A 25,280-nucleotide genomic window follows, 5' to 3' on the forward strand; every position below is an offset into this window, starting at 1 on the left:
AGCTATTTCATGTCCTCTTTGACAACGTCTCCTGCCTGGCAGTTGAAGGCTCAGCATCCTTCTCCCGATATAGTAACTCTCTCTCCTCTGGACATGTCCAAACCATCTCAGTATGAACTCTCTGACTTTCTCTCCAAAGCCTCGAATAAGAGTTTTCCCTCTAATGTACTCATTCCTGATCCTATCCAACCTGGTCACTCCCAAAGAAAACCTCAATATCTTCATCTCTGCTACCTCCAGCTCTGCTTCCTGTCTTTTCTTCAGTGGCACTGTCTCCAGTCCAACCATCATGGCTGGTCTCACCACTGTTTTATACACTGTAGTCTACAGCATCTGAACAACTTCAGCACTATAGAAGTAGAAAATAAAAGAATATTTAAAAAAAATATCAATAAACTATCTGCATACATTTCACAAGGTAAAACGAAAACAAAGTATTAGGAAGTACACACTCCTTCTTGTCAAACATGGTTTTCCGCTTGGATCGTATGCATAATTTCCACATTTTCTAGTGGGTGCTTTGCGAAAATATGGGCAGTGTGGATGTATGAAATTATGTCATTTCGCCTCATGGAGTGGCGTGGATCTCGTAGACACATCAGGGATATATAGAAATCTTTACACTGAGCTTTCTGCTTGATATTGCCTTGCCCTTTGTCTCGGGAATGCAAAAATAGTGTGATTGTGTTCGTTGAAATCACACCACATCAAATCATTACTTTTGTATGCCAAAAAATTATATCTTAAGACTTATTTTTTAAATAATGTTTTGTGTTGTAGGAGACAACTGACTATGCGAGACCCATCGTGTTTGCTGTACAAGTCGGGCTGCGGGATCAAGACAGCGGACCAGTTTTAGATGACAGCTGGCCAACTGAGTCAAGAACTGAGGTCAGAGGCACAATCGTCATAAAATAAACTTACAGAATCTCATTGTCACTCTTTTATTACCTTTCTGTTTCTAGTTGCCTTTCTGGAATGGCTGTGATGAAGATGATCGGTGTATGCCAGACCTTGGACTGCATAGTATGACAGACCTGATGACTCAAAAGTAAGTACACTCGTACAGTGGAGGGAACAACCTCCTGCTGAATTTCTAACTTTGTACTCCATATGAATAGTTTCCAATACTATAAATTGTATTTCTGGCGTCAATGATCTACCTGCTTCCTGGCTGTGCATTTGAAAAAAAAAACTGTGCACAGAACCAATATCTTATATTACACAATTTCTGCACCCATTAATAATAATAATAATAATACATTGCATCCTACGCGCCTTTCAATGCTCTCAAGGACACATTACCGGCACAGACAAACATAGGTACTATAATAAATAAAATATAATCACAAATACAATGCAATAAATAAAATACAATTATCAGTAGAAACAAGAGAGAGAGCTCCACAGAAAATGCAAATTTTATTGGCAGCACAATCACAACAGAAATGATAAGGGCTGCAAATCCATAACAAACAGCAATGTTAGAAGAAAGAAAAAAATATTGTGTGACCGTCAATAAAAAAGAGGGAAAAACGAGTCGTCAATGACTCTCAGGTTGATGGGGTTGGCTTTTATAAAATCTTGCAGACTGCGGCTTGTCGATCGATCTTAGAGTCTGACAAAAGCCTACAGCCGAAACAACAAATTATATTCAGTTTTTATCTAGACCTTGCTTCGACAGTGAATGGAGGTAAATGTTTGATTTTCCAAGTGGCAGTTTCAAAATATGAATTCTTCGGAATGGATAGTATTTGTAAATGGGTAATATTCCAGAGTCATGAATATTATTATTATTTACCCCGCTTAATCCATCACTATAGACAAATGGTACCAATGGATATTCACACAAAATGATGATTTCATTTTTTTCATCTTCCTGCCTCCTAGGCAGTTCTGTTCACAGGCTGTTCAGTCTCGTGGTGTTTTCTGCCGGCATCTCAATGAAGGGTCCTCGGAGGGATCTCTACGGGTCATCGAGGCAAACAGGAGAAGACTGGTTGTGGATGTGCGACTGGAAAACAAAGGAGAAAATGCTTATAATGCTCGCCTCAATATCAGCTACTCCCCCAACATGCGTTTCTCGAGCCTCATTTTGAAGGTCTGTGCTCATTCTGAAAAGATGCAGTTCTTTTCTGAGGAAAGATGCTCATACTTATAACCTGTAATGTTCTTAATCCAAGGACAACGCGGATATCAAAATTGATTGTTACATTGAGGACAAACTGAAACGTGAGAAGATCTGCAATGTTAGTTCTCCATTTATGAAGTCAAAAGCGCAGGTGAGCTTTTCTTGTTATCATGCGGCAAAAACAAGCAAAATACAATCATTTATGAAGATGTTATTACCAATTTTGACATTTGCCGCGTATCTCAATTATGTTGGGACTCTATAATTGTTGTACTTTGTTGAGCGTTTTTTGTGTAAGACAACATACGGGTTATTCTGACAAAATGGAATCCATTATCGGCTCTACTCATACTCACGGCCGTCGCAGGTTTGCTGAAGTCCATCCCAACTGTCGTCAAGCAGTTGGCAGGCCATAAACTGGTTGCCAACCAATGGCAAGGCACACACAGACAAACAACCATCTATGCTCACACTCACAGCTAGGGACAATTTAGAATGTTTTTCGAATGCGGGAGAAAACCTGGATACCATATAAAAAAACATGCAGGAATGGGAAGAACTTGCTTGAGGCTGACTTACTAAATTGTCAACCACCATGTCAGTTATCTGAATAGTAAATTGTTAATTTAACTCCCATTAGTAAGTAAAACCATTTTGTTTTGTGCCCAAGATATAAAAAACATTCAGATTGATAATTAGCACGAATCAAGCCCAATTACTGGAAATTATAAACTGTGATGGCCTCTAACATCAGTCCCCTTGTCACTGCTTCGTGACATCTGCTAACTAGTAGAAAAGCATTAATTATACTCACTCGCATTTTTTTATGAAATCATGACTGGCCATTATTTTGCTCACCCCATCGGCACTCGTGATGATATCTCTGACTGCTTCAAACCTGGACTGTCCGCAAAATATTTTTCAAAATATCAGTGGTCTGAACATTACATAAAAGTACAGAACCAGATCTGTTAATATGCATTTTTACCGAATCCTTAATGACTCCAAAATAAATCCATGTATACATTTTTTACGAGATACACAAAAAAAGCACTTTACAAGAGATAAGTACTGAATTTTCCAGGCTATAAAGCACACTGGATTAGAAGGCACACCTTCAATGAATGTCATATTTTTAAACTTTTCCATATACAGGTAACATCCGACTTACGACCGCCGCGACTTACGATCACCCGTATTTACAACCACGACGGCCAGACCCTATTTTTTAAATTTTAATTCCACGCCTGGCACCGCAACGCACTAGCAGCCCAGCAACGCGTACGACAATTTTGGCCAACCAGCATCTCACTCTCGCACAGCAATCGACCGTGTGATGGCACCGGAGGGGAGAGTGTCCACCGACGCCGGCTGCGGCGTGGCCATGACTAGAGCCGAGAAGGGTGGGCATGGGCGCTGGGGCGCGCGGGACCACTGCAAGGAGAAGGGGGGAGGGTTACCGCGGCGGGATCGCCCCGACGAGATAGCCGCGACAAAAACACTGTGGCGTTCGTTCTGTTTTGAGGCGATGTGGCAGAACGGGCATATTTTTAAACTTTTTCCATGTACAAGGTGCAATGGATTATAAGGTAGCTTTTAAAAAAAATGAAGGCTTATAGGTATGTCTTATAGTGCGGAATATACAATGTATTTGATCTTTTTTATTCTTAATGACGAACATAACTAAAATTCCCACTCCAATGATTGCATCTGCAGCCAATGATGGCCAAGACGAAACCCCTGAGACTGACTCACTGAACCACTCGGGTTCGTTCAAACCCAGGTTAAGAACCACTGTTCCAGATAAATGTATTCATGGGATTCACGATCATTCATAGAATCCATTCCAAATACTTTGACTGTAATGTGATCATTTTCATCCAGTTGCTGCCAAAGTACCTGGGATTTTTTATTTTATAAGAAATCTTTTTGGCCCTGTGCTTTGCCATCAGTTCCTTGCTATAATTTACTATGTGGCATCAGTTAGAGTTAGAGTGAGATGACGTACTGCAAAGTACAGTACATGAATACATGTGTCCACTTGGGAGCAAATACCGTTCATAAAAGATGGGATAGAAATATTTATGAAAGCTGTGGGCGAATATAGGTTTAAAAAGTGATTTGTATGACACAGGGCAAACATCATCAAATTTCCATGTTTATTATTTATTGAAAAAAGGCGTGATCAGTGGCAAAAAAAAACGTTTCAGAATAACATATCTTATTTTATGTAACTTCAAGAATTTCTGGGAATCATGCCACAACGTCATGTTGCCATCATTTTGCATGCAAAGGCACGTGAATCCCACTGGCTCTCTGAATTTCCATGCCAAAGATATTTCAGATACCATCTTGTTGTAGGATCACATTTTTGACCATCAAACTGAGTTGAACCATTTTCCAACCTTTTCTTTCATCTTTAGCCTGCAGGTGAGAGTAAATGAAATCTCCTCTGTCTCATCTGTTTTTGATTCTCACATTCAATTTTTGTTTTTTCCAAGTCTTTCGGAAGGCTTGTAGCCTCTGATATATTTACGAGGCACTGCTCTTTCTTGTGCACTTTCCAATGAGGTGTCCGCTTTCACTTTCAAGAAGGTGATGTTTGAATAAGCTTAGATAAGGATGACATTGATGGCTCTCCAAATGGGGCAATTAAAGATATTAAACTGAAAGCAGATTACACAAAAACCATCTACTCCATTGATGTTCGAACATGGTTGTCGTGTGTTGACAAAGACGCTCGGAATGAAGTGCAGACAGCGACTGAAAAAGTTTACGCAATGTCCTAACCACACTATTATCATAAACAGCAGTCATCCCCTGGGTAACCAAAATATCGCATTTCTCTGTAAGCACTCCCCAGCAAACTCAACCAAGTGGGCTTCCATCACCATTAAAGTCCCCCAGTGATTCATATACTCTCATTCACTCTGCACAGCATCCATCACCACAATAGTCTTCTTCTCGGAGAGCCTTCCAGAAGACAACAAACACACAGTCAGGCTGACTGTCGAAATCTTTGCTCTCTGTGTCCAATCCCGCAATGCCTTGCTCTGCCCAAATAGAAATGGCAGGACTGTTAGTACTTGGGCTGGTTCCCCTGACATTCAAAATTGTTATAAACATCACTGCTGCTTTGTCTGTACGGCGTTGCATATGTAGATGCTACACACATGACTATGGCTGGACAAATGATTCAATTTATGTCTTGTATTTAACATATGTAGGCATGCTCCAGTTAAACTTTGTTTAATCTGTTTAGAGTGAAAAAATAAGAATTTTGATTTGTTTGGACTTAGGCGCTATAGGGACGTTCGTGTTTTTCTGTGTTTTCTTTGCCTTCCTTCTTTTGTGCTCAAGGCACACTCATTCCAGTCTTTTGAAAGGGGCCACGAAAAGGAAAAGATAAGTCTTCTTTTTCCAGGCTATCGTGGGTCATTTTCCACAGCATAGATGGAGTTGGTGGAAGAGAGTTCTTCATTTGTTTATGTACTTTGTCTGTGGTCTGTCAGGGATGAGTCATGCTATGTGGAGGAGGGACGCAACAGTAAATATTGTTTTACATTCCTCATTGCTCGAATGGAACAGGTCAGCGTTTCATTACGGCATGAAGATCCATGAACAACGCTCAGCTTTGCCCCCTACTACCATTCCACCGCCCTTTCCTCTTCTTTGCATTTGCACTCGAGAGCTCATTTTGTTTTCTTTCAGATTCTTCCAGGGGTTTCCTTTACTTCGCAGCAGTGTTCATATCTTACTCCCATCTGTGCCGAAAGTCCGCCTCTTTAGTTAATGCCAAATAGTTTTTTGTTATGTGGCATTGTCGTCAATTATAAGTTTTGACCAAGCAATAGTAGATTCCATTTGTTTTTTCAAATTTTTGAGAATTTTCCGGTCCGGTAGGTTAAGTTGTGTTTGTAATTGTGACTGTCACGTTTCAGATTGTGACCAACGGGTGGCACTGTAGGGCCCCGACTGCAGCTGCACAGCTGTTGGTTGTTTGAATCAGTGGCAGTTAAAAGTACTCCCGGCATGAGCATTCAGTGTCGGGTCATTGTTTGTTTCACCCTGTCAGGTTTGTTTTGTTTTCAGTCATGTTTTAGTCATGGTTTTGTTTGTTACTTTGGGCCTTTTTGTTCTGATGACTTTGTTGTTTTTGATTTAGTTACTGTTGGATATATTGGATATGCCTTTATTAGTCTCACAGTGGAGAAATTTACATTTCACAGCAGCAAAGTGATGAAAGGAATGAAAGTAGAAAAACAAAAATACATGAGCTGCTGGAAAGGCAGCCACTCTCGCGGCGCCGTCTTGAAGTCAAAAGAACAAAAAAAAACTAAATAACAAATAATATGACAGCATAGAGACAATATGACAAAACAAAGACACAGAGAGACATTCATTCTTCAGGACTTGCTGTACCCTCTTTGTGATGACATAAAACAGTTCTGGATGAAAGAGGAGAGGATCAAAGCGTCTTTCCACCAGTGGATCAGGGACATCATGGTGGAATGTGCATGTCAACTACAAGCTAAATGTTGAAAGCAAACACGCAGCTGTAGCATCCATTGACGAAAAGAGATTGACTCACATCTCCTGTTCCACATAAATCTGCTTCAATTCCAAGCCGCAACAGTTCCACATACGCATCGGCGCTCTGCGCTGACGCTCCTTTCTTCTTATTGCGGGTTCCTCCAGCCATGCATCCATCCAGCCGCAGACCGTCCAACGGCACTGACCTTTCCGCTAAACAAAGCGGGGCTGTGAAGATGCTGCCCATTACAGGCGCAAAAAAGCACAATGGCCCCTTTGGTGTCCAGCGATGGCAGTCGAATGGCTCCGACATTCCTCCCATTCAAAAACAGTACTGGCATATTCATGCTGCCGAAAAGGCGCAACCGCTCAGCACAGTCTCCTCCTTGATGAATGTCGTGGTCAAAAATGCTGAAAAACAATCTGTATCCGTTCCACACGATGCACAACAACACAAAGTGACAAAAGAAAACACAAAACAAGACAAAAACAACCAAAAAAAGCAAGGCTCATGAGAGCACTTGCTGAGGCTGCCTACTCGGGCGCCATCTTGGACTTCTTCTGTTAACTCTATTTAGGACTATTTCAAATGCACCCTGTACCTCTGTCCTGCCTGCTTTTTTTGGGGTCGACCGGCACCACCACTACTACCACCTTGCAAATTGTGACACAACCAAGGCCACTGCTCCAAAATGTGCATCTGGATTCATTTTCCCTAAACCGACACATTTTTGCAACAAAGGACCCATTTCTGCATATCCACCATGAATACTATGTACACAGTACTACCATGAGGCGCCATGCGCGTTGAAATCGAATGATCTTGACAGAAGAGAGAAGTGATGATTGCAGCGATGACAGCCCTTGACCCCGCTGACCAACCTGAGGATGCGAACGGGCTAAAATATTTGCCATCAGACACTGAATCTGAATACTTTATACTTGAATCGCTAAGCCTGAACTGAAATTTGAATTACATAAACAAAATGTGTTTAATTAAAATGGTATTATTATTATTATTATTATTATTATTATTATTATTATTATTATTATTATTATTATTATTATTATTATATATTTTAATTGTTATTAGTGTTGTTGTTGTTGGTATTGTTGTGATGATTATTTTTGTTGTTTATTTTTTTTACTGGATGTGAATTCTACAACTGGACAAAAACCTGATTAAATATGCACTGTCCTCCGGTTAATTTGAAAGCAAGCAAGTTTTAACATTCCCCAGGCCGATGGCTTGAATCACATATGTTAACAAAAGGTGTTATTAAAGGACAACCAACGTCTCCGGACAATTTGTGCCCATCATTTGTAAAATGGCTTCAAATGACTTCTACTGAGCGTATTTTACAAAGATTCCACCGCATATAGCTATATTTTACGTTTTAAGACTCGCGCTGAATATTCCGGAAGTCTTGTTTTTGAGTTGGTGACGAGTCCGTACGTGACGTCACGAAAGGAACGCCCCACACGGAATAAAAGGACACATTGTAGCAGTCCTTCCATCACGTCAATGCATGTTGCTGTGCTTGTTTGGTCTGAAAACGTTGTGTTGCACCAAAAAGAAGAAGAAGGAATTTATCAGCCTGTGGAAACGGCCTGATTAATTCCTCACAGGAGGTTGGTTGCCCTTTTCTGCCTCTTTTTTGGTGATACATTTCACCCCAATGTTGCCTCAAAATGGCATGGAATAAATTCTTTAATCGATTGCAAACATGTATGATTTCCTCTTCAGAACTATTTGAATCATATTCATAACTGTATGTGTAACAAGAAAGCATATTCTCCGAAGGCCCGATGCTCCGAATGCCCAATTCGCAGCTCAATTTTTTTTGCAGATTTTGGACACTTTAAGTCATTTTTATTGGTGTTTTGCATTTGAATAAAAGTATCATACTGCATGTTTTGAGTATTTTAGATGCTATAAAACGTTTTTCTGATGTCAGTTAGGAAACAAAAATGTGATGTCGGTTGTCCTTTAAGTTTAAAATTCGCTTAGAGGTCACCTTTTTATGGAAAATTTCGGCCACATGCTCAAAAAGAAGATGCTGATTAGAAAAAAATGAGAATGGGAATCTGCATTTGATTGCTCAGCCTCAATTACCCAGGTGTTTGTCACACAAAATGAATTCCCCCATTGAAAATGTGAATTTTAACTAAAGAAACTGAGTGTAAACAGCTAAGCACATTCAAACTGTGTGGAAAAAGATTTGTATTTATTTAAGTCAATGTGAAGAAATGTGCCAAATTGAACGTTCAGTAAAGAATTCAAATCTCAATGTCACATTCAGTTAAGATTGATTTAAATGCCCTTATCCATATATACCAATTCAAATTTACAAATATCCAATTCAGATTGAGTGAGTTGGCACTTCAGAAGAGTGAATTAATATGCAATGGAGAAGGTGATTGTATTTTTGTTAAACTGGAGTTACTAACATTTTTTTGTTTGTTTTTGGAAGGTATTGTTTCGATTGGAGTTTGAATTCAGTCGCAGTGTCTTCCTCGACCATCTTCGAGTCATCCTGGAGGCAAGCAGGTATGAACATTTGCGGCATAAATTGCACTTGTTTCAAAATGCATGTCACTTCTCATCCACATCACTTTGAACAACTTTTCTCCCAACAGCAATGGCGAGGAAATGAGTACAGCCGATAACTTCAATGATATATATTACTCGCTGAAATACGAGGCAGACCTTCTCTTCACAAGGTTCCTTATTAGTGTCTTTTTCAAATGGTGCATGCAACCAACATATAGTACAAGACTACCAGCAAGTGATTTACTTGTCACCCATTGCATTCTGAATGTGTTTCTTATTACTTTCAATAGAGATTCAAATCCAACTCGGTATGAGATCAAATCAGAGCTATCGCTGGAGGAGCCTGGAGTAATTGGTCCTCCCTTCAACTTCACTTTTCAGGTGAGCCTTACTGTGCAGTCAACACTTCATTATCATGCCTGATGACCTTGTGTGCAAACAACCAATTCTAGCTAATACTCCATGTCATTCCTCAGATCCAGAATCTTGGCTACTTTCCTGTGAAAGATCTACAGCTGAATATTGAGGTCCCAGAAATGACCAAAAATGGCAACCAGCTCCTGCAAATATCTAATTTGCACATTGACCAGGTGAATACATTGAACAAGTAATTGTTTGAAATTTGAATTTGAATTCATGCTTGGTGAACAAATTGGAAAAATGGGTTCCATTGAGATCGCATTCGGGAATATCAGGGAATTTTCAGATGTATGATTATAACCAAATTTCTCCCTCACATGTCCGACAGAGAGATGGTACACACTGTGTGCCACCTCAGCATGTAGCACAGAGCAGGGCGTCGCTTGAGGACCTCACCCGCTTCTCTCGCTTGGTACAAAAAAGTCATTCAACAAAGATGAAGATGTAACATGAGACTTATTCCCTAACTTGAAACGTCTGATGTCACAGAATCGAACCAACACCCTGATTCTGCCAATACAATGCACGGTCCACGTGACATCCTACAGAGATATATCCGTTAGAATCACGGGAGCGCTACGAGTAGACACTTTACATGCAGTGAGTACCCCATTAGAAATCACCAATTCAACGCATCAAAGTGTTCTATTTTTTTAGGGGGGCTGATTGGATGTTTTGTTGTTGTAAATAGCTTGTAGACACAAATGACTGAACATTTGGTTTTTTTTTTGTCCCCCTCTCCAGCTGAAGTTTAAAATCCTTGAACTGCTCACCACAGCATCAGTGGAGCTGCCCTCCTCCAGTCATATGTTTCTACACGAAGAGAGACCTGTCAGACAAGTGAGTCCACAAAAATGTTGCCTAAACAATAGCTGCCTTATTTATACTTTTGAAAGAAGTTATCACTGGAAGATGTCAGTAAAATAAAACATGCATTCAATTAATTACAGTTAACATTTACACACATGAACGGTAACGAACAACAAATATTTTTAAAAAAGTGGATGACAAGGATTACTGTCAAAGGATTACTGAAAATTGCTCGGCACAAATTGTGTGTCTGAAAAGACGCTAATGCTAAAGCAAGGCTTCTAATGCTCGCTAAGAACCTCACGTCAGCAATCCAAAGACTGCTACTGTCAGATCCGCTTTCACAAAGTCACAGAGACAAGCCACGGTTCTTGAATAAGCATTTTAATGTAAACAAAACAATTAATGTGTCAAAGAAACCATTGAGACACTCTTTAACCCGTCTTACCAGGCAGCAAATGCTGAGCAATAGTGAAGGGCATATGGATACCATAAATACCCCTTGAAGGGAAAAGCCGAAAGGAAAAGAAGAAATATCAATACAACGGTACTCTCACAAGTACCAATTGGAATCGACTCAGCTCGTTAAGTGTGATCCCTAAGGATGTCTTTGGAAATAAACTCCCACAATACGCTGTTGGAACCACTCGAAAACTCATTGTGGTACTTGGGAATTTGTGCCACTGGGATTTTCGGAACACACGCTGGTTGAAGACATAGAGTATAAGGGCATCACGAAAGGCAAGATGGAATGTGCACGATGGGTGTGGGTCGATAAGTATTTGACTACAAAACATTTGTAAAGTCAAAGAAAGGAGCCCACTGCCTCACAGAGCACTCACTGTCTCATAGTATGGTTTGGGAGATTGAATTTTCTATTGTACCCTAATTAATGAATGAAAAACAGTACAGGTGTCATTTCCACATATTTTTGGATGAAATAAAACATAAGACACAGGTGAATATAAACCCCAAATTTTGTATTGTCAAAGTAAAAACAGTATTTGTCTTTGTTCATGTAATTCACAATAACTGTGTTTTGCAAGTTTATTGATCATGATTAAGAAATTCGCTGCTGCTATGTGAACATTCGTACACGAATAAATGAGTGCTGTGTGGTGCTCAGGGACCGAAAGGACCAGCAGCAGAACCCTTCTAGACTCTGTTCTCACATATCAGACTCTTTGCTGCCATCTATTGGTTGATAGAAACGGGTAAAATACTGTGTCATTTGTGTTGACTGCTCAATTATGAAATGACTCTTCTAAGAGTCATTTTGAGATGGCTCACCTCATTCATACAATACAGCCAACTTCAAGATTGTTTCCCAGCTTCTGCACTCATCTGTGGCTTGTTTTTCTTTTAGGGGAAATTATTCATTGATTTCACACAATACAATACATGTTGATTTTAACATGATGTCTCTCTTGCGAATTTGCCGTCTGTGTTGTTGATCACGCCTGATTGCAGAGGTTATCTTTGTTGTATTTAGATCAAATGGTTTGCATGCAAATCAATTTACCAAATTAATATGTCTATTCTTTTGTGCTAAATTAATAGATAATACTGGAAGTCAGAAAAGCGGGAGATAACAGAATCCCAACGTGGATAATCCTTGGTAGCACACTGGGAGGACTCTTACTGTTAGCCCTGCTCAGTTTGGCCCTCTGGAAGGTAAGTGCTTTGCGACTGTCAGGGAGAAAAATACAGCCATTTGACTGCAAGTACACCAAAATTTAACAATGCCTTTGTCATCGATCTTAAACTGATATGAATTATTTGCTTATCGTTCTTGAGTACAGATAGCATAACAAATTCTGTTGAGAAGAAAAGGGGATGTTTTTTTTTTGTCATACAAGAACAGCCATTATGATTTGACAGGATTTAGTCCATGATGAATACCAGCTGAAAAAATAAATCAGCTGTCTCTACCTTATCTTGAGTTCTAATTTGTAATATAAGAAACCACTGATCCAGACGGGGAAAACTCAATCAGAAACAGAAGGTGTTGCTGATGATGGCTCAATCCTTTGTTGCACATGCTGGCTGTCAAGGCATCCATTTTCAAACTGAAATAGTCTTGTTGTGACTGCACTGAAAATATTGTGCTTTTATGGAATATTGCCTAACAGGTCAGTGTGAGAGGCACGAGATAATGACTGCTTTGATAAAAAGGATTTTTTTTTAAATTGTGGTCTGTTATTGCATTGTTTCAAGTCTTAACTTTCATCTGGAAGAACTTTTCCTGAAATGAAATTTCAAATTACGAATTACATAACAGTCATGATAACCTTCATTTTTAAGACCTGGACTTTCATGTGACCTGGACTTTCATGTGATGCAATACGGTGGAAGATGTGTCACATCTTCCTCCGAGTTGAAAGGTTTGAATCTGGCACAAGCCCTGATATGTGAGCTGTGTTTATGTTAGAAGACTGAGGATTTTAACCAGGCAAAAGATTGGTAGTATCCCCCAATGCTTTTCAAAATGCCCTGCAGATCTGCGAGATGAACTCTATTACTGTGTCTGAGACCTGGTCAGAGAGGATGCAATGTATTTGCTTAATGAGAAGATTTGCCATATGCAGGGAAGATGGGAGCTTAGCAATGAACATGCATTTTAGAAAACCCTAGGATTAAAATGAAGGAATGCCGGTAGTAAAGTCCAGATAGAGCATGGCACCCCGATAGATTCTGGGGGGAAAAAAGTGGGTGGGAAACAAAGCCCAAAGTGCTTGGATTCAACCTATGATCTGAGCCTCACTATGACAAGTTTGTTGTGGTCTTCAATCTGAAATGAGAAAGCAATGCCCACTAGCCAGAGCTTCCAATTATTACCTGGGACGAAGGTGCAGGGGTCAAGCTTCTGGTTGATGGGGGATCGCTGGGATCGAGCTACTTCCATCCTTGGGTCAAATGCACAATGCCTTACCTTGTGCAAAATGCGGGGAGGGGGGAGGGTTGTCACTAAAGATATGTGTGGCAACTGGTTGTTGAAAATAGATGACAGTTTCATTACTTTGTCCAAATACTTTTGAACCAACTCAAACGGCTGCCATTTCTAAATGGTAAAATGAATCATGAATCATCAATTTTAACTCAACGCTTCAATCCCATCTTGACTACGAACGCGGGTAAAGGCATAGTTGTAAACATATATTGTATTTTCTGTTGTATAACTACACCCAAAATCCTTATTTTTTTTTCAAAAGACGATCCTGCGTCTGATACACCAGTGCGCCTAATACGTGAAGTATTACTGCGCCACAACAGATCTCTCAACTACTGTAAGGAGCCAACAACTCTATTTCCCCCTATAGAAGATGTCCTTATATTTTTCTTTATTTATATGCTGTATTTGGACAGCTTTTTTCATTCACTGAAATACACCATTCATTGGGGGTGTGCCTTACACTGCGGTCTGCCTTATACAACAGAAAATGTATTCATTTTTGTGTGTACTTGTGATACTACAATATACAGTAAAGTCTCGTTATATCGATATTCAAGGCAGTCCGAAAAAATATCGATATAACCGGGACTATCGATATATCCGACCCTGTTTGCATGTAATTTTCTCCGTACGTGCATAGAAATAGTATCGATATAACCGGGACTATCGATATATTCGATATCGATATAACGAGACTTTACTGTATATGAACATATCTTAATTTTCCACCCAGTTGGGCTTCTTCCAGAGGCAGAAACGGAGAGATGAGGACGAACGAGAAATGAATGGAAAAATGGCTGAAGAACGATAACGCAGGCTAGGTGCCCCCAGCAGACGCCTTTCCCACTGGGGAGCCGATACTCAGGGACCATTCCTCCTTCCTCCTCTCAAGTCTCTCCTTCTTTCTCCAACGCACAGAGCGGTACCACCTAAACAGTTCCGTGTGGTAGCTGGGGGACAAGGAACCATCAGCGTAAATGATGTGTCTCACGCCACAAAGTCAGCACTGCCACACTCAGTTTGACTGCACTGTTCCGACATGAGGACCTTCCTGGTCTATGTAATCCACGTCCTCATTGTCAATCCTTTACATTTCTCCTGGCTCTTCTTTCTTTGGAGCTTTCTCTCGTCTTGCTTAAGGAACAAGAGAGAAAGTGATGACTGTTTTTTGGGGAGAGGGGAAGAAAAGTGTTTTTTTTGTTGTTGTAATATTTATTTAACTCTTATGGTAAATGTAAAATACATGAAAAACGTCAAGGGTAACCCATCACCCAAAAAGCTGCCAAAATTGTCAAGACATCTTGTTGTATGTTGAATTTAATATTTCAAAGCAGCAGCGTAACAGCATTAAACCATCACATTGAAAATTCATTACATAAGAGAAAGAATTCTGTTTAATCCCAAAGTCCTGTTTTTATTCACTTCATCTTTGATAACATGAAGAATAATTTTGTATTGGATGCACTTTTATTTTGTACAAATTTAACTTAAATTTGTAAATATGTTTTGATACCCTATCAAATATAATGAAATGTTATTATTCTCCACACGGCATCACGTGTAAAAAGGAAAATGAGAAGGTAATTGTTTGGCACCATTTGCCTTGCCTTGCATATGGACAAAATACTGCAGCAATATTTTTCTCGTGCGTGAGAAAACGTATTAAGGTGATGATATAGATGAATCAATGTGCCACAATTATTCTGGTATTGCCGATGAATGTCATTCTGTCCTCTTGGGCGGAGTGCAAAGAGCTGTAAAACGTCAATGAATAAAACTTGTATTTAAATGTACGTACGCCTCTGAAATATGAATGAGTTGGCTCATTCCAGTCCGCAGAATGAATTTCCTTGCCAAAACATTTTTTGACATGATGTCAAAGAACCTCACCAATCGACCCGGTGGCCATACTGTGGGTTGAACAAAACACTTGAGGGTAAGTAAACAAACGCAAAAGAGGAAACTTCGGAATGATAAACACAGATTGAACAATGATGTAAAAAGAAGCTCCATTAGAATCTTTGGTCTGACACCATGAATGTGAACAAAGAAAGCAATTGAGTGTAGTGGAGAAGAAGCGCATGATTAGCAAGGATAAACCTAAAAGATTTCCAACAGACAAAATGTACACAATTAGTCCAATCCTTCATTGATCGATTTATTCATTTTATTCCGGGGTGTGTTCTGCGATGGAGTTTTCTCAATGCATGAGTGAGGGTCTCAAGCTACGCAGAAACGCCGACAGCTCCTTCCCTTCTAATGATCCTCTCTTGCCGGCTGAATTTTCCAATAGATCAGAAAACTTGACAACTCCAAACAGCAGGAGTCTTGTTTTCAGAATACAAATATTGCAGACGTCATCCACATCCTCTATGAACAATGTTGTTGGGTAAACCACACTCCACTTCTACCAAGGACCTGAAGTGTGCCCAGCAGCAAATTTCCTTGAGGGGCAAGAGAGCTGTCAAAAAAAAAGAATCCATAATGGTGAGAGTCCAGCTGACTCATTCCAAAGTTTGTTTTCGAAAGAACAAATACTCCTGGAGGCTATGTCAAGACAGAAGACAGTCCAGTTTGACAAATTTAGCAAGCAGAGGAGTAAGAGAGGAGTTTTGCGTGTGTGTGTGTGTGTGTGTGTGTGTGTGTGTGTGTGTGTGTGTGTGTGTGTGTGTGTGTGTGTGTGTGTGTGTGTGTGTGTGTGTGTGTGTGTGTGTGTGTGTGTGTGTGTGTGTGTGTGTGCGTGTGTGTGTGCGTGTGTGCGTGTGTGTGTGCGTGTGTGTGTGCGTGTGTGTGTGCGTGCGTGTGTGTGTGCGTGTGTGTGTGTGTGTGTGTGTGTGTGTGTGTGTGTGTGTGTGTGTGTGTGTGTGTGTGTGTGTGTGTGTGTGTGTGTGTGTGTGTGTGTTTCAGGCTGGGGGTACGGTGAGGTACTCATGTTCTTTCAACACCATCCAACTTAACCTTAACCAACCTACTGGGGGGACAAAGTGTAGCATGTCGAAGTGGACCAACCTGCCACCTTCAGAAGTTCTCTCATGACACTGTGATCGTCCGCCTCATTATGAACGTAGATGATTGAGAGTGCAGTGGATTGACAGAGGACTTTGTGGACTTGTGCCTGCAGAACCACCTCCAGATCAACCTCTTGAAAACTAAAGAGCTGGTTGCATATTTCTGTAGGAAGCAATCCTCATCTGCACCAATGAACATCCAAGGTTTGGGAATAAAGAGGGAAACCTCCTATCTGTACTTGGGTGTTATTTCCAACTATAAACTAGACTGGTCGAACAACACGGACACTCTGATCAGGAAGGGGCAGAGGCAGCTCTTCCTGCTTAGACAACTGAGGTCTTTTGGAGTTCGGGGGTTACTAATTATGACTTTCTATGTCTCTGTTGTGGCCTCAGTTCATTATTCATTTTCATTCATTATTTCATTATAGCAGTCTGCTGTTTAGGCAGACTCTCAGACTGGGACAGAGAGAGACTGGAGTGCCTGGTCAGGAGATCTAGTTCTGTCCTGGGCTGCTCCATGGACACTCTGGAGCAGTGACGTGCGGTGAGGTTCATGGCTGGTGAGGCACTGATGTCATCACAGTCAGACTTACAAACATATGAACTCTTCAGAGTAGCTTATTCACCATTTGATTGGCAACAGTTCACATGTTTAGTTTAAAATGTCATGTCATCATTCTTTATATAAACTGTAGCATATACATTATTATATATATTATTATTTATATAAACATTATATAAACATTATTATCGTGTTACCTTTACTTATAAATGAAGTCCATGCGCCGCTCCTTCTGAAGAAAGGCATCGATACCTCCTTTGCAGAGGCCTTCCTTATCTTTCTTCAGTTTTAAGTCTCTCTGTTTCTTTCATTAGATATGTAATCCTCCATTCTGAAAATAAGGCTAAGCAACACGAGAAAAAAAATCACTGGATGGTTGCACTTAACTTGCTAACTGTGTACTGTATGCTTACTCTCACTAATTATCTCTACTCTCACTAATTATCACTCTCACTAATTATATTATTCTGCAGCTGAGGAGGCGCAAGAAGAATCTCTGTAATCACCAGCGCCCCTTGTCATGAGGCAGGAGAACTGTGTGCCTCACCTATGCACACAATTTTGATAAAAATAAAATAAAATAAACACTGTTGTACAGTGTTTATAATGTAAAGTGACTCTACAGTATATATGTAACGGAGTTGTGCAAGACAGTCACTGTTGTGACATCCGTCACATATACACCAGCTAAACTGTAGAAATTTAGTTCATATACTAAACGTGTTTGAACACTTTAATAGCGATATGCAGAGGCACAGCAATGCGGTCTCACTGCAGACCAAGCCAGCACAGTTAGCATAGTGATTAGACGAGCGGTGAGGCAGCAGCCGGCTGAGCGTCACCATGGATTGCGCCCATGGTGACGCTCAGCCGGCTGCTGCCTCACCGCTCGTCTCTACTTAGTATTTGAACGGTAAATGTGAAAATTCAGCGATTTTGAAAAAACAATCCAAAAATGGTGAAGTTAAATGGAAAAGAACTTTAAGGTACAAACCACTAAATAAATATAACGGTTTAATTTATTTTTTCATTTGATATTTCCATGATGGCAGGTGAGGCACAGCCTCACCTGCCTCCCCTGACTGCACGTCACTGCTCTGGAGGAGGTGGGCAACAGAAGGATGCCAGCTCAACTAAAAGCTATGATGCACAGCCCCCCCACTCCTTCCAGGCCACTCTGACATAACTGGGCAGGTCCGTTAGTCAGAGATTGATACAATCATGCTGCAAGAAGGAGAGATACCGCTACTGGTTCTTCGACTTTCTGGTTTTCATAATTTTACTGCAGTAAGTTGGGAATTTCACCATTGTGAGACAAATTAAGATTTTTTTAAGTTTATAACTGAGAATAGAATAGAATAGAATAGAATAGAATAGAATAGAATAGAATAGAATAGAATAGAATAGAATAGAATAGAATCTTACAAGCCTGTAAAATAACATATCTCTCATGACGTGTATTTTTGATCATGTGGCTTTCGTTGTTTTAAATTTGTCATTCGAGAGACGCTGACTAGTTTCTTTCAAGAAAAAGACAATATACACTGGACGGGTGGATGAATAGATAGATAAATCTCAACATATTCTTTTGGAAACAAAAAAACACTGTCAATTTCCACAGATGAAAAATGCATTTATTTTTAAATACAGTATTTACAAAGTGTACATGAATGGAAATGAGCCTTTTGTTTTCCTGTGCATTCAGAATACACGATGCCTTGATACCCCTGACAACCCACCTCTCCCCCAGTCCCTGACAAATTGTATTTGTTTTGCTGAAATGCACTAAAATGACGTCGCCCATATAATAATGACAAAAAAATTAATTTCTCGGTTTGACATGATCATAAATGTATCTTATAATATGTGCTCTGTGATTCCAAATCCATTGCAAAAGCGTTGCGCACGATGACTGTATTCACAGTGTAGAAACAACGTTTTAACGTTAATTTTTAGAATCGTGAATTAAAGTGATCCATTATTTCTGGATCTTGTAGATCACCTGTGATCAACGAATCTCAACGTCGTCAGTCGTGCGCACTGCTTGTGTGTGCCCGTGCGTAAAAGAGGGCGCCACGCAACCCTTTCTGTTGCTGGCGCACGGACTGCGTGATCTCCAGAATAAAGCACGAAGCATTTTTCTGATCTCTGGCCTCATGAGACAATACAGCAAGGGGTTCAAGCAGCTGTTGGCGTGGGCCAAGCACACGGTGACTGGGAATACGTACACGTGCACCATGTAGTAGGACAGATCCCAGTTGGCTGCGTTAAATTTGACCAAAACGCCCCAGAAGGTGATGGCGTGGTTTGGCACCCAACAGCAGAAAAAGGACAACACAACAATTGCAACAGATTTGGTGACTTTCGACCTCCTTTGTCGGTTGCTGGTGCACATGCTCTTGCGTTTAACGAAGCGCAGAAGCAGCAGGTAGTTGACGGACACGATAAGAAAGGGGATGATGAAAGCTATGAGTATTTTTTGGATGTGATAAAGTGCGAGCCAGTCGTGCCCTTCCGGGAATTTCAGGAGACATAGTTTCTCGCCAGCGACCACGGTGACCGCGGAGAAGACCGCCGTGGGAGCCGTGGCCACCGTGGCCGCGACCCACAGCACGGCGCACGCCCACTTCACACACCTCGGCCAACTGAGCGCAGAACTCTTCAGCGCCGATGTGACGGACAAGTATCTGGTGACGCTCATGGCCGTGAGGAAAAAGACGCTGGCGTACATGTTCATCACTGTGACTGACAGCACCATTTTGCACATGGCGTCGCCGAACGGCCAGCTGAAGTCCAGCGCCGTGTCCACGGCCCAGAACGGTAGCGTCAGTACGAACTGGAAGTCGGTCACGGCCAGGTTGATGATGAAAAAGTTGATGGCCGACTTCTTTCGATTTTGTCGCAGCCTCATGAGGTAGAAGACGAGTAGATTCCCCACCAATCCCACGGCACAGACCACCGAGTAGACCACTGAGATGAGGATCCTCAGAAAAGGACTCCCGTCCTCGACCAATTCGTTATCATTGAAATGGAATTGCTCCTCGCCGGGCGCGCTTTGGTTCAAGACGTCAGTCTTGTTTGATATGGCATCCATCCTCACCACAACACGGCACCAAGACTGCCGCACGACCAGGACGTGGTAGAATTGTTGTCCATCGTCGCTCCTCTTTGAGAGACAGCTGACGACAGCGAGGCTTTTATTGGGGTGGGTGTCTCTGCCCTGCCACGATTGGCTGGGAATGGAAACTGTGGGGTTCACAAACAAGTGAGCAGCAACCCCACCCCATTTCACGCCAGATTACCGTACTGTGTATGGAAAAGGCCATTCCCGAGGAGGCAAACATTTCCCAAAAAAATGTGCGTAAAAGGCGCACGGAGAGCCGGAAAATAAAACAAAACAGAACTGAATATAATAACTGAATTAATGGAGATTGATTTAAACGACTGGAAACATTCTAACAAACACAAAATTCTCGGCGTGTTATATCATCAACATCATTCATCCATCAATTTTCTATGCACCCGTAGGTCGTGGGCGCAATGGAGCCTACTGTAGCGGGATAACCTGCCAATCGCAGGGCACGCATCGAACAAACAACCATTCACGTGCACCCACAAAGACACTGAGGGCAACCATGCAGTCGCCCTGTAATAATAATAATAATAATAATAATAATAATAATAATAATAATAATAATAATAATAATAATAATAATAATAATAATAATAATAATAATAATATTTGGATTGGATTTTCCTTTATTACTCTCGCAGTGGAGAAATGTACATTTCACAGCAGTAAATTTATGAAAGGAATGAAAGTAGAAAAACAAAATACAGGAGCTGCTGGAAAGGCAGCCACTCTCGCAGCGCCGTCTTGAAGTCAAAAGAACAAAAAAAACCTACATAACAAATAACATGACAACACAAAGACACAGAGAGTCATTCATTCTTAAGCACTTTCTGTCACCTCTTTGTTACACGAAGCAGTTCCAGATGAAAGAAGAGAGGATCAAAGCATCTCTTCACCAATGGATCAGGGAGATCATGGTGGAATGTGCATAATAATAATAATAATAATAATAATAATAATAATAATAATAATAATAATAATAATAATAATAATAATAATAACTTTACACAATTTAAAACTGTACATACTGCAAAATGAAACAAGATAACAATGTTCTTCTCTCCGAGAGAAAAACATTGGTAGTTGTTGGCACTCTTTCTTTTTTTCGCAAGAAGATTTTTATATACCAACATGGCCCGATTTCTAGAAGCAGAATGCTCCATGAGCTGTTCAATACCAGTGTGTTTGATTTTATTTTGCAGTGTTGTTTGCAGTGTTATTTCTTTTACTTTGTTTGTTTGCACATTTGCATGCCATTAATTACAAAAAAAAATCCCTTGAAAAAAAAATCTGCGATGCACTGTAGCCGCGATAAGTGAACCACGAAGTAGCGAGGGATCACTGTATATAGTTTGAGAGTCACTTTCTGGTTCACAAAAAAAAACTCTTTTATATGAATGTGAAATTTATTTGACAGGACTCCATAAACCTCGTGAATATACATTAATTGGATCGGACCATGGATAAATAAATATGTTACAGCACATTTGTTGCTGCTTTATAAGATGTGAAATAACACGTGTGTCAAATTATTGATACATTAAAAAGGATGAAATATGTTAAGACTGGTTACAATGGAATCAGTCATGATTTAACTCTGCCTTGAGATACCACGTTTTCACATCAACTGTATAATCAAGAGACAGCACATTTGTTGCTGCTTTATAAGATGTGAACTAACACGTGCGTCAAATTATTGATACATTAAAAAGGATGAAATATGTTAAGACTGGTTACAATGGAATCAGTCATGATTTAACTCTGCCTTGAGATATCACGTTTTCACATCAACTGTATAATCAAAAGACAGTTGGATGGATGGATGGGTGGATTGAAAGATTGATCGATGGATAGATGGATAGATGGATAGATAGATTGACGGATAGACGGATAGACGGATAAACCGATAGATCGACAGATAGACAGACAGACAGGGCGGACGTATGGGTGAGTCGTATCCCCTGTATTCCACTAGATGGCAGACGAATACAGTTGATGTCTATTTATTTATTTATTTATTTATTGAATAAGAATGGCGTTTTTGGTGGCTGAGTTTGTGCAGATTAAGCACTTCCCGGCACATTGATGCCATAGCACTGCTGTGTGTGGACTGGAAAGTTGTATGAGTCCTGAAGTGACCCACATAGATCCTAAATCACTTGTCCGGTGTGCATCTGGGTCGCCTCCGATTACGCGGAGTCCCACTCAAAACTCCTTGCAGTCCAGTTGAAGAGAAAGCCTATTGTTTTGGGTCCACCCATCTGTGGGGGTGGGTCTGCTGCGAAAGTTAGCAAAGGTTTCAAGCTGTCACTGGCTGTCGGCGATAGGCGGATGGAGGCACTGGCGTTTGTAAGCAAAGGCAAAGGCCGAAAAACAACAAGCCTAGCGAGGGGAATATATCAAGAGCATCGGATAACGATGAGGCTTGAATGTCACAAAGTACTTTTATGTGTGTGCTCGTACCCCGAGGTCACGATGGAGCTCATTTGAAGTTTGGCACCGTGTAAACTGTGTCATGTAAACTTCATCTTTGTGTGTTGGCAAAATGACCAGTTTGGACTGCAGATTTCACGTTGCACATGGAGCTTCTCCCATTCATGTTTTCATGGTACTTGTGGCCGTGCTGGACAACTGCAAGTCTGGGCTGGTACTACAACGACAACAAGGTCAGTCGAGTTCTCCAAACACGTTTGCACGTGAATTGTGAGCGCAGCATTGAAGAAAAAAATCGTGCACTCAAGAAAAGGAGACCTGAACTTCAGCTACAAGGCTCATATTGACATGTCAGTCTGGGTTCGGAAAGATATTTGCCATAAAATGTTGGTTGCTATAAATTGCATAGTTGAAGTGTTCAAATGATTAATTAACTCATTCACTGCCAGACGTGCAAAATAGTGTCCACTCTAGTGCCAGGGATTTTTTTCATTGTCACTCGAATTCCAGGACCCAGAAAATATTGAGTTTTAGGACTACTAAACATTCAATGCAGCGTAAGAAACCTTATACTCTCTTTTATCGGAAAAAAGTTAATTCTTAAATTTTATGGATCTGGTGTTATATGAGCATCAAATGAGGGCGGCTGTCCAAAATACAATGCAATAGATACATATTGGTTTATATTGCGCTTTAACAATAGCTGAAGCGGGAACAAAGTGCTAACATGGAAAAAAAGGAAATGCTGCCCCCCTGTGGAAGAAAAAAGACATTGCCAACGGCCATGGCCAGCGCTTTACCGCCACCACAGCAAGAAAAACCAAAACCCGAACAAATTCGGGAATGGCGCTCCACGTCATAATTTCAATTTCCAAATACATTTGGCGATGGCACTGAATGAGTTACCGGTAATTGGCTTTCTTTGTTTACAATTGTGGAAAAGGTATTAAAATGTATCTTTTTCACGTAGGACCAGCATTTGTTTTCTAACGCTGTTACATGACACTTTATACTGCAGCTGTTAAAATTGAGAGCAAAGCAATGTAAAACATGATTGTTCACTTCGATAAATGCATTGATCTGTCTGCTGGTTGCCCAAGAAACCAAAAGACAGTACTGGTATTCTTCCCGTGCCTTGATTGAATTGCTCAAGTTTTCCATATTCTCTTCCCACCATCGCACTAACAGAGAGAATCCTCCAGGATCTTCCTCCGTATGAAGTTGTTCACCCCACTAGAGTGAGTGTCACAGGTCACTTCCTGTCCAACTTCCTGTCTCATCGTGCAAGCCGCATACAGCGTCGTCATGTCTCAAGGGAGTCCATGAACCAGGAGAGAGTCTTCTATCAATTGTGGCACGCTGGCCACAGTTTACACTTTAACTTGACCCAAAACCCACATCTGTTGGCCCCGGGCTTCTTGACAGAGAGTCGGTATGGTGGCCTCAAAGGAGAAAAGATCCGGCCCCCTGGATTTGCACGGTGCCATTTTCTGGGTGAAGTTTGGGATGGAACTATTGTCAAAGGCAGTGCAGCAATAAGCACCTGCGATGGACTGGTGAGTTTTACACCAGTTCCAAATATAAAACTACAGTAAAGTCTCGTTATATCGATATCGGATATATCGATAGTCCCGGTTATATCGATACTATTTCTATGCACGCAGGGAGAAAATTACATGCAAACAGGGTCGGATATATCGATAGTCCCGGTTATATCGATATTTTTTCGGACTCCCTTGAATATCGATATAACGAGACTTTACTGTATATTGGAAAGAAAAATTGACAGCTTGATATTGAAGACTGTAACTGCATGATCAGTTTCATTTAAGAAACCATTGGGCATGTTCAATGTTAGAAATCATTCTGCACTTGAGAATAGCTACATTTTATGCTTGATTCAATATGCTTTATTAACCAATGATGTAAAATCTCTTTCCACTCTCAGACTTTCATTCATCAGACATTATTAGAAATACAAAGAAATAAACGAATGCTGAGAAGGCATCAAGCCTTTTGCATTGCTGGTCTCTCTGCTTCTCTCTCTCTCTCTCTGTCTCTCTCTCTCTCTCTCTCTCTCTCTCTCTCTCTCTCTCTCTCTCTCTCTCTCTCTCTCTCTCTCTCTCTCTCTCTCTCTCTCTCTCTCTCTCTCTCTCTATCTCTCTCTCTATCTCTCTCTTGTCCATCTTTAAAACCCACCTAAAACTCATTTGTATTCTTCTTTTCCTTTCAGCTTTTCCTTTCAAAGGTCGCCACAGCGAATCAATGTGCTCCATCTAACCCGGTTTTGTGCATCCTCTTCTCTCACACCAGCTACCTTCATGTCCTCTTTGACAACATCCATAAACGTCCTCTTCGGTCTTCCTCTCGGTCTCCTGCCTGGCAGTTCAAGGCTCAGCATCCTTCTCCCGATATATTCACTCTCTCTCCTCTGGACATCTCCAAACCATCTCAGTCTGGCCTCTCTGACTTTCTCTCCAAAGCCTCTAACATGAGTTGTCCCTCTAATGTACTCATTCCTGATCCTATCCAACCTGGTCGCTCCCAAAGAAAACCTCAACATCTTCAGCTCTGCTACCTCCAGCTCTGCTTCCTGTCTTTTCTACAGTGGCACTGTCTCCAGTCCAAACATCATGGCTGGTCTCACCACTGTTTTATACACTTTTCCTTTCATCCTCGCTGAAAGCCTTCTATCATACATCACACCTGACATTTTTCTCCAGCCGCTCCAGCCTGCCTG

At 40.9% G+C, this 25,280-nt stretch overlaps 3 protein-coding genes across 4 annotated transcripts in view; 2 read left to right on the top strand and 1 right to left on the bottom strand.

Annotated features, from left to right (window-relative positions):
- itga11a (integrin, alpha 11a) overlaps positions 1-15,194 on the top strand; it is a 49,410-nt gene extending 34,216 nt beyond the window's left edge. For both annotated transcript variants that reach the window (XM_088992075.1, XM_088992076.1), the window contains 13 exons: positions 781-891; positions 966-1,051; positions 1,891-2,101; positions 2,184-2,282; positions 9,139-9,215; positions 9,305-9,388; positions 9,509-9,599; positions 9,695-9,808; positions 9,967-10,050; positions 10,128-10,238; positions 10,383-10,478; positions 12,009-12,122; positions 14,135-15,194. In XM_088992075.1, the coding sequence (XP_088848201.1) occupies positions 781-891; positions 966-1,051; positions 1,891-2,101; positions 2,184-2,282; positions 9,139-9,215; positions 9,305-9,388; positions 9,509-9,599; positions 9,695-9,808; positions 9,967-10,050; positions 10,128-10,238; positions 10,383-10,478; positions 12,009-12,122; positions 14,135-14,212 (1,356 nt within the window). In that variant the 3' untranslated portion in view covers positions 14,213-15,194. The remainder of the gene's footprint in view (positions 1-780; positions 892-965; positions 1,052-1,890; positions 2,102-2,183; positions 2,283-9,138; positions 9,216-9,304; positions 9,389-9,508; positions 9,600-9,694; positions 9,809-9,966; positions 10,051-10,127; positions 10,239-10,382; positions 10,479-12,008; positions 12,123-14,134) is intronic.
- A 3,561-nt stretch (positions 15,195-18,755) lies between these two features.
- Positions 18,756-20,124, bottom strand: LOC148900407 (relaxin-3 receptor 1-like). The gene has a single exon (XM_088993235.1). It carries the CDS (start codon positions 20,066-20,068, stop codon positions 18,983-18,985), a length of 1,086 nt encoding a protein of 361 aa, XP_088849361.1. The 5' UTR covers positions 20,069-20,124; the 3' UTR covers positions 18,756-18,982.
- A 2,299-nt stretch (positions 20,125-22,423) lies between these two features.
- The window catches only part of adamts7 (ADAM metallopeptidase with thrombospondin type 1 motif 7), an 82,599-nt gene continuing 79,742 nt past the window's right edge, over positions 22,424-25,280 (top strand). The window contains exons 1-2 of the mRNA XM_088992077.1: positions 22,424-22,773; positions 23,729-24,096. Of these exons, the coding sequence (XP_088848203.1) occupies positions 22,653-22,773; positions 23,729-24,096 (489 nt within the window). The 5' untranslated portion in view covers positions 22,424-22,652. The remainder of the gene's footprint in view (positions 22,774-23,728; positions 24,097-25,280) is intronic.

The sequence above is a fragment of the Hippocampus bargibanti genome, linkage group LG03 (genome assembly GCF_051943395.1).
Source record: "Hippocampus bargibanti isolate YZ-2025 linkage group LG03, ASM5194339v1, whole genome shotgun sequence".
Taxonomy (NCBI): domain Eukaryota; kingdom Metazoa; phylum Chordata; class Actinopteri; order Syngnathiformes; family Syngnathidae; genus Hippocampus; species Hippocampus bargibanti.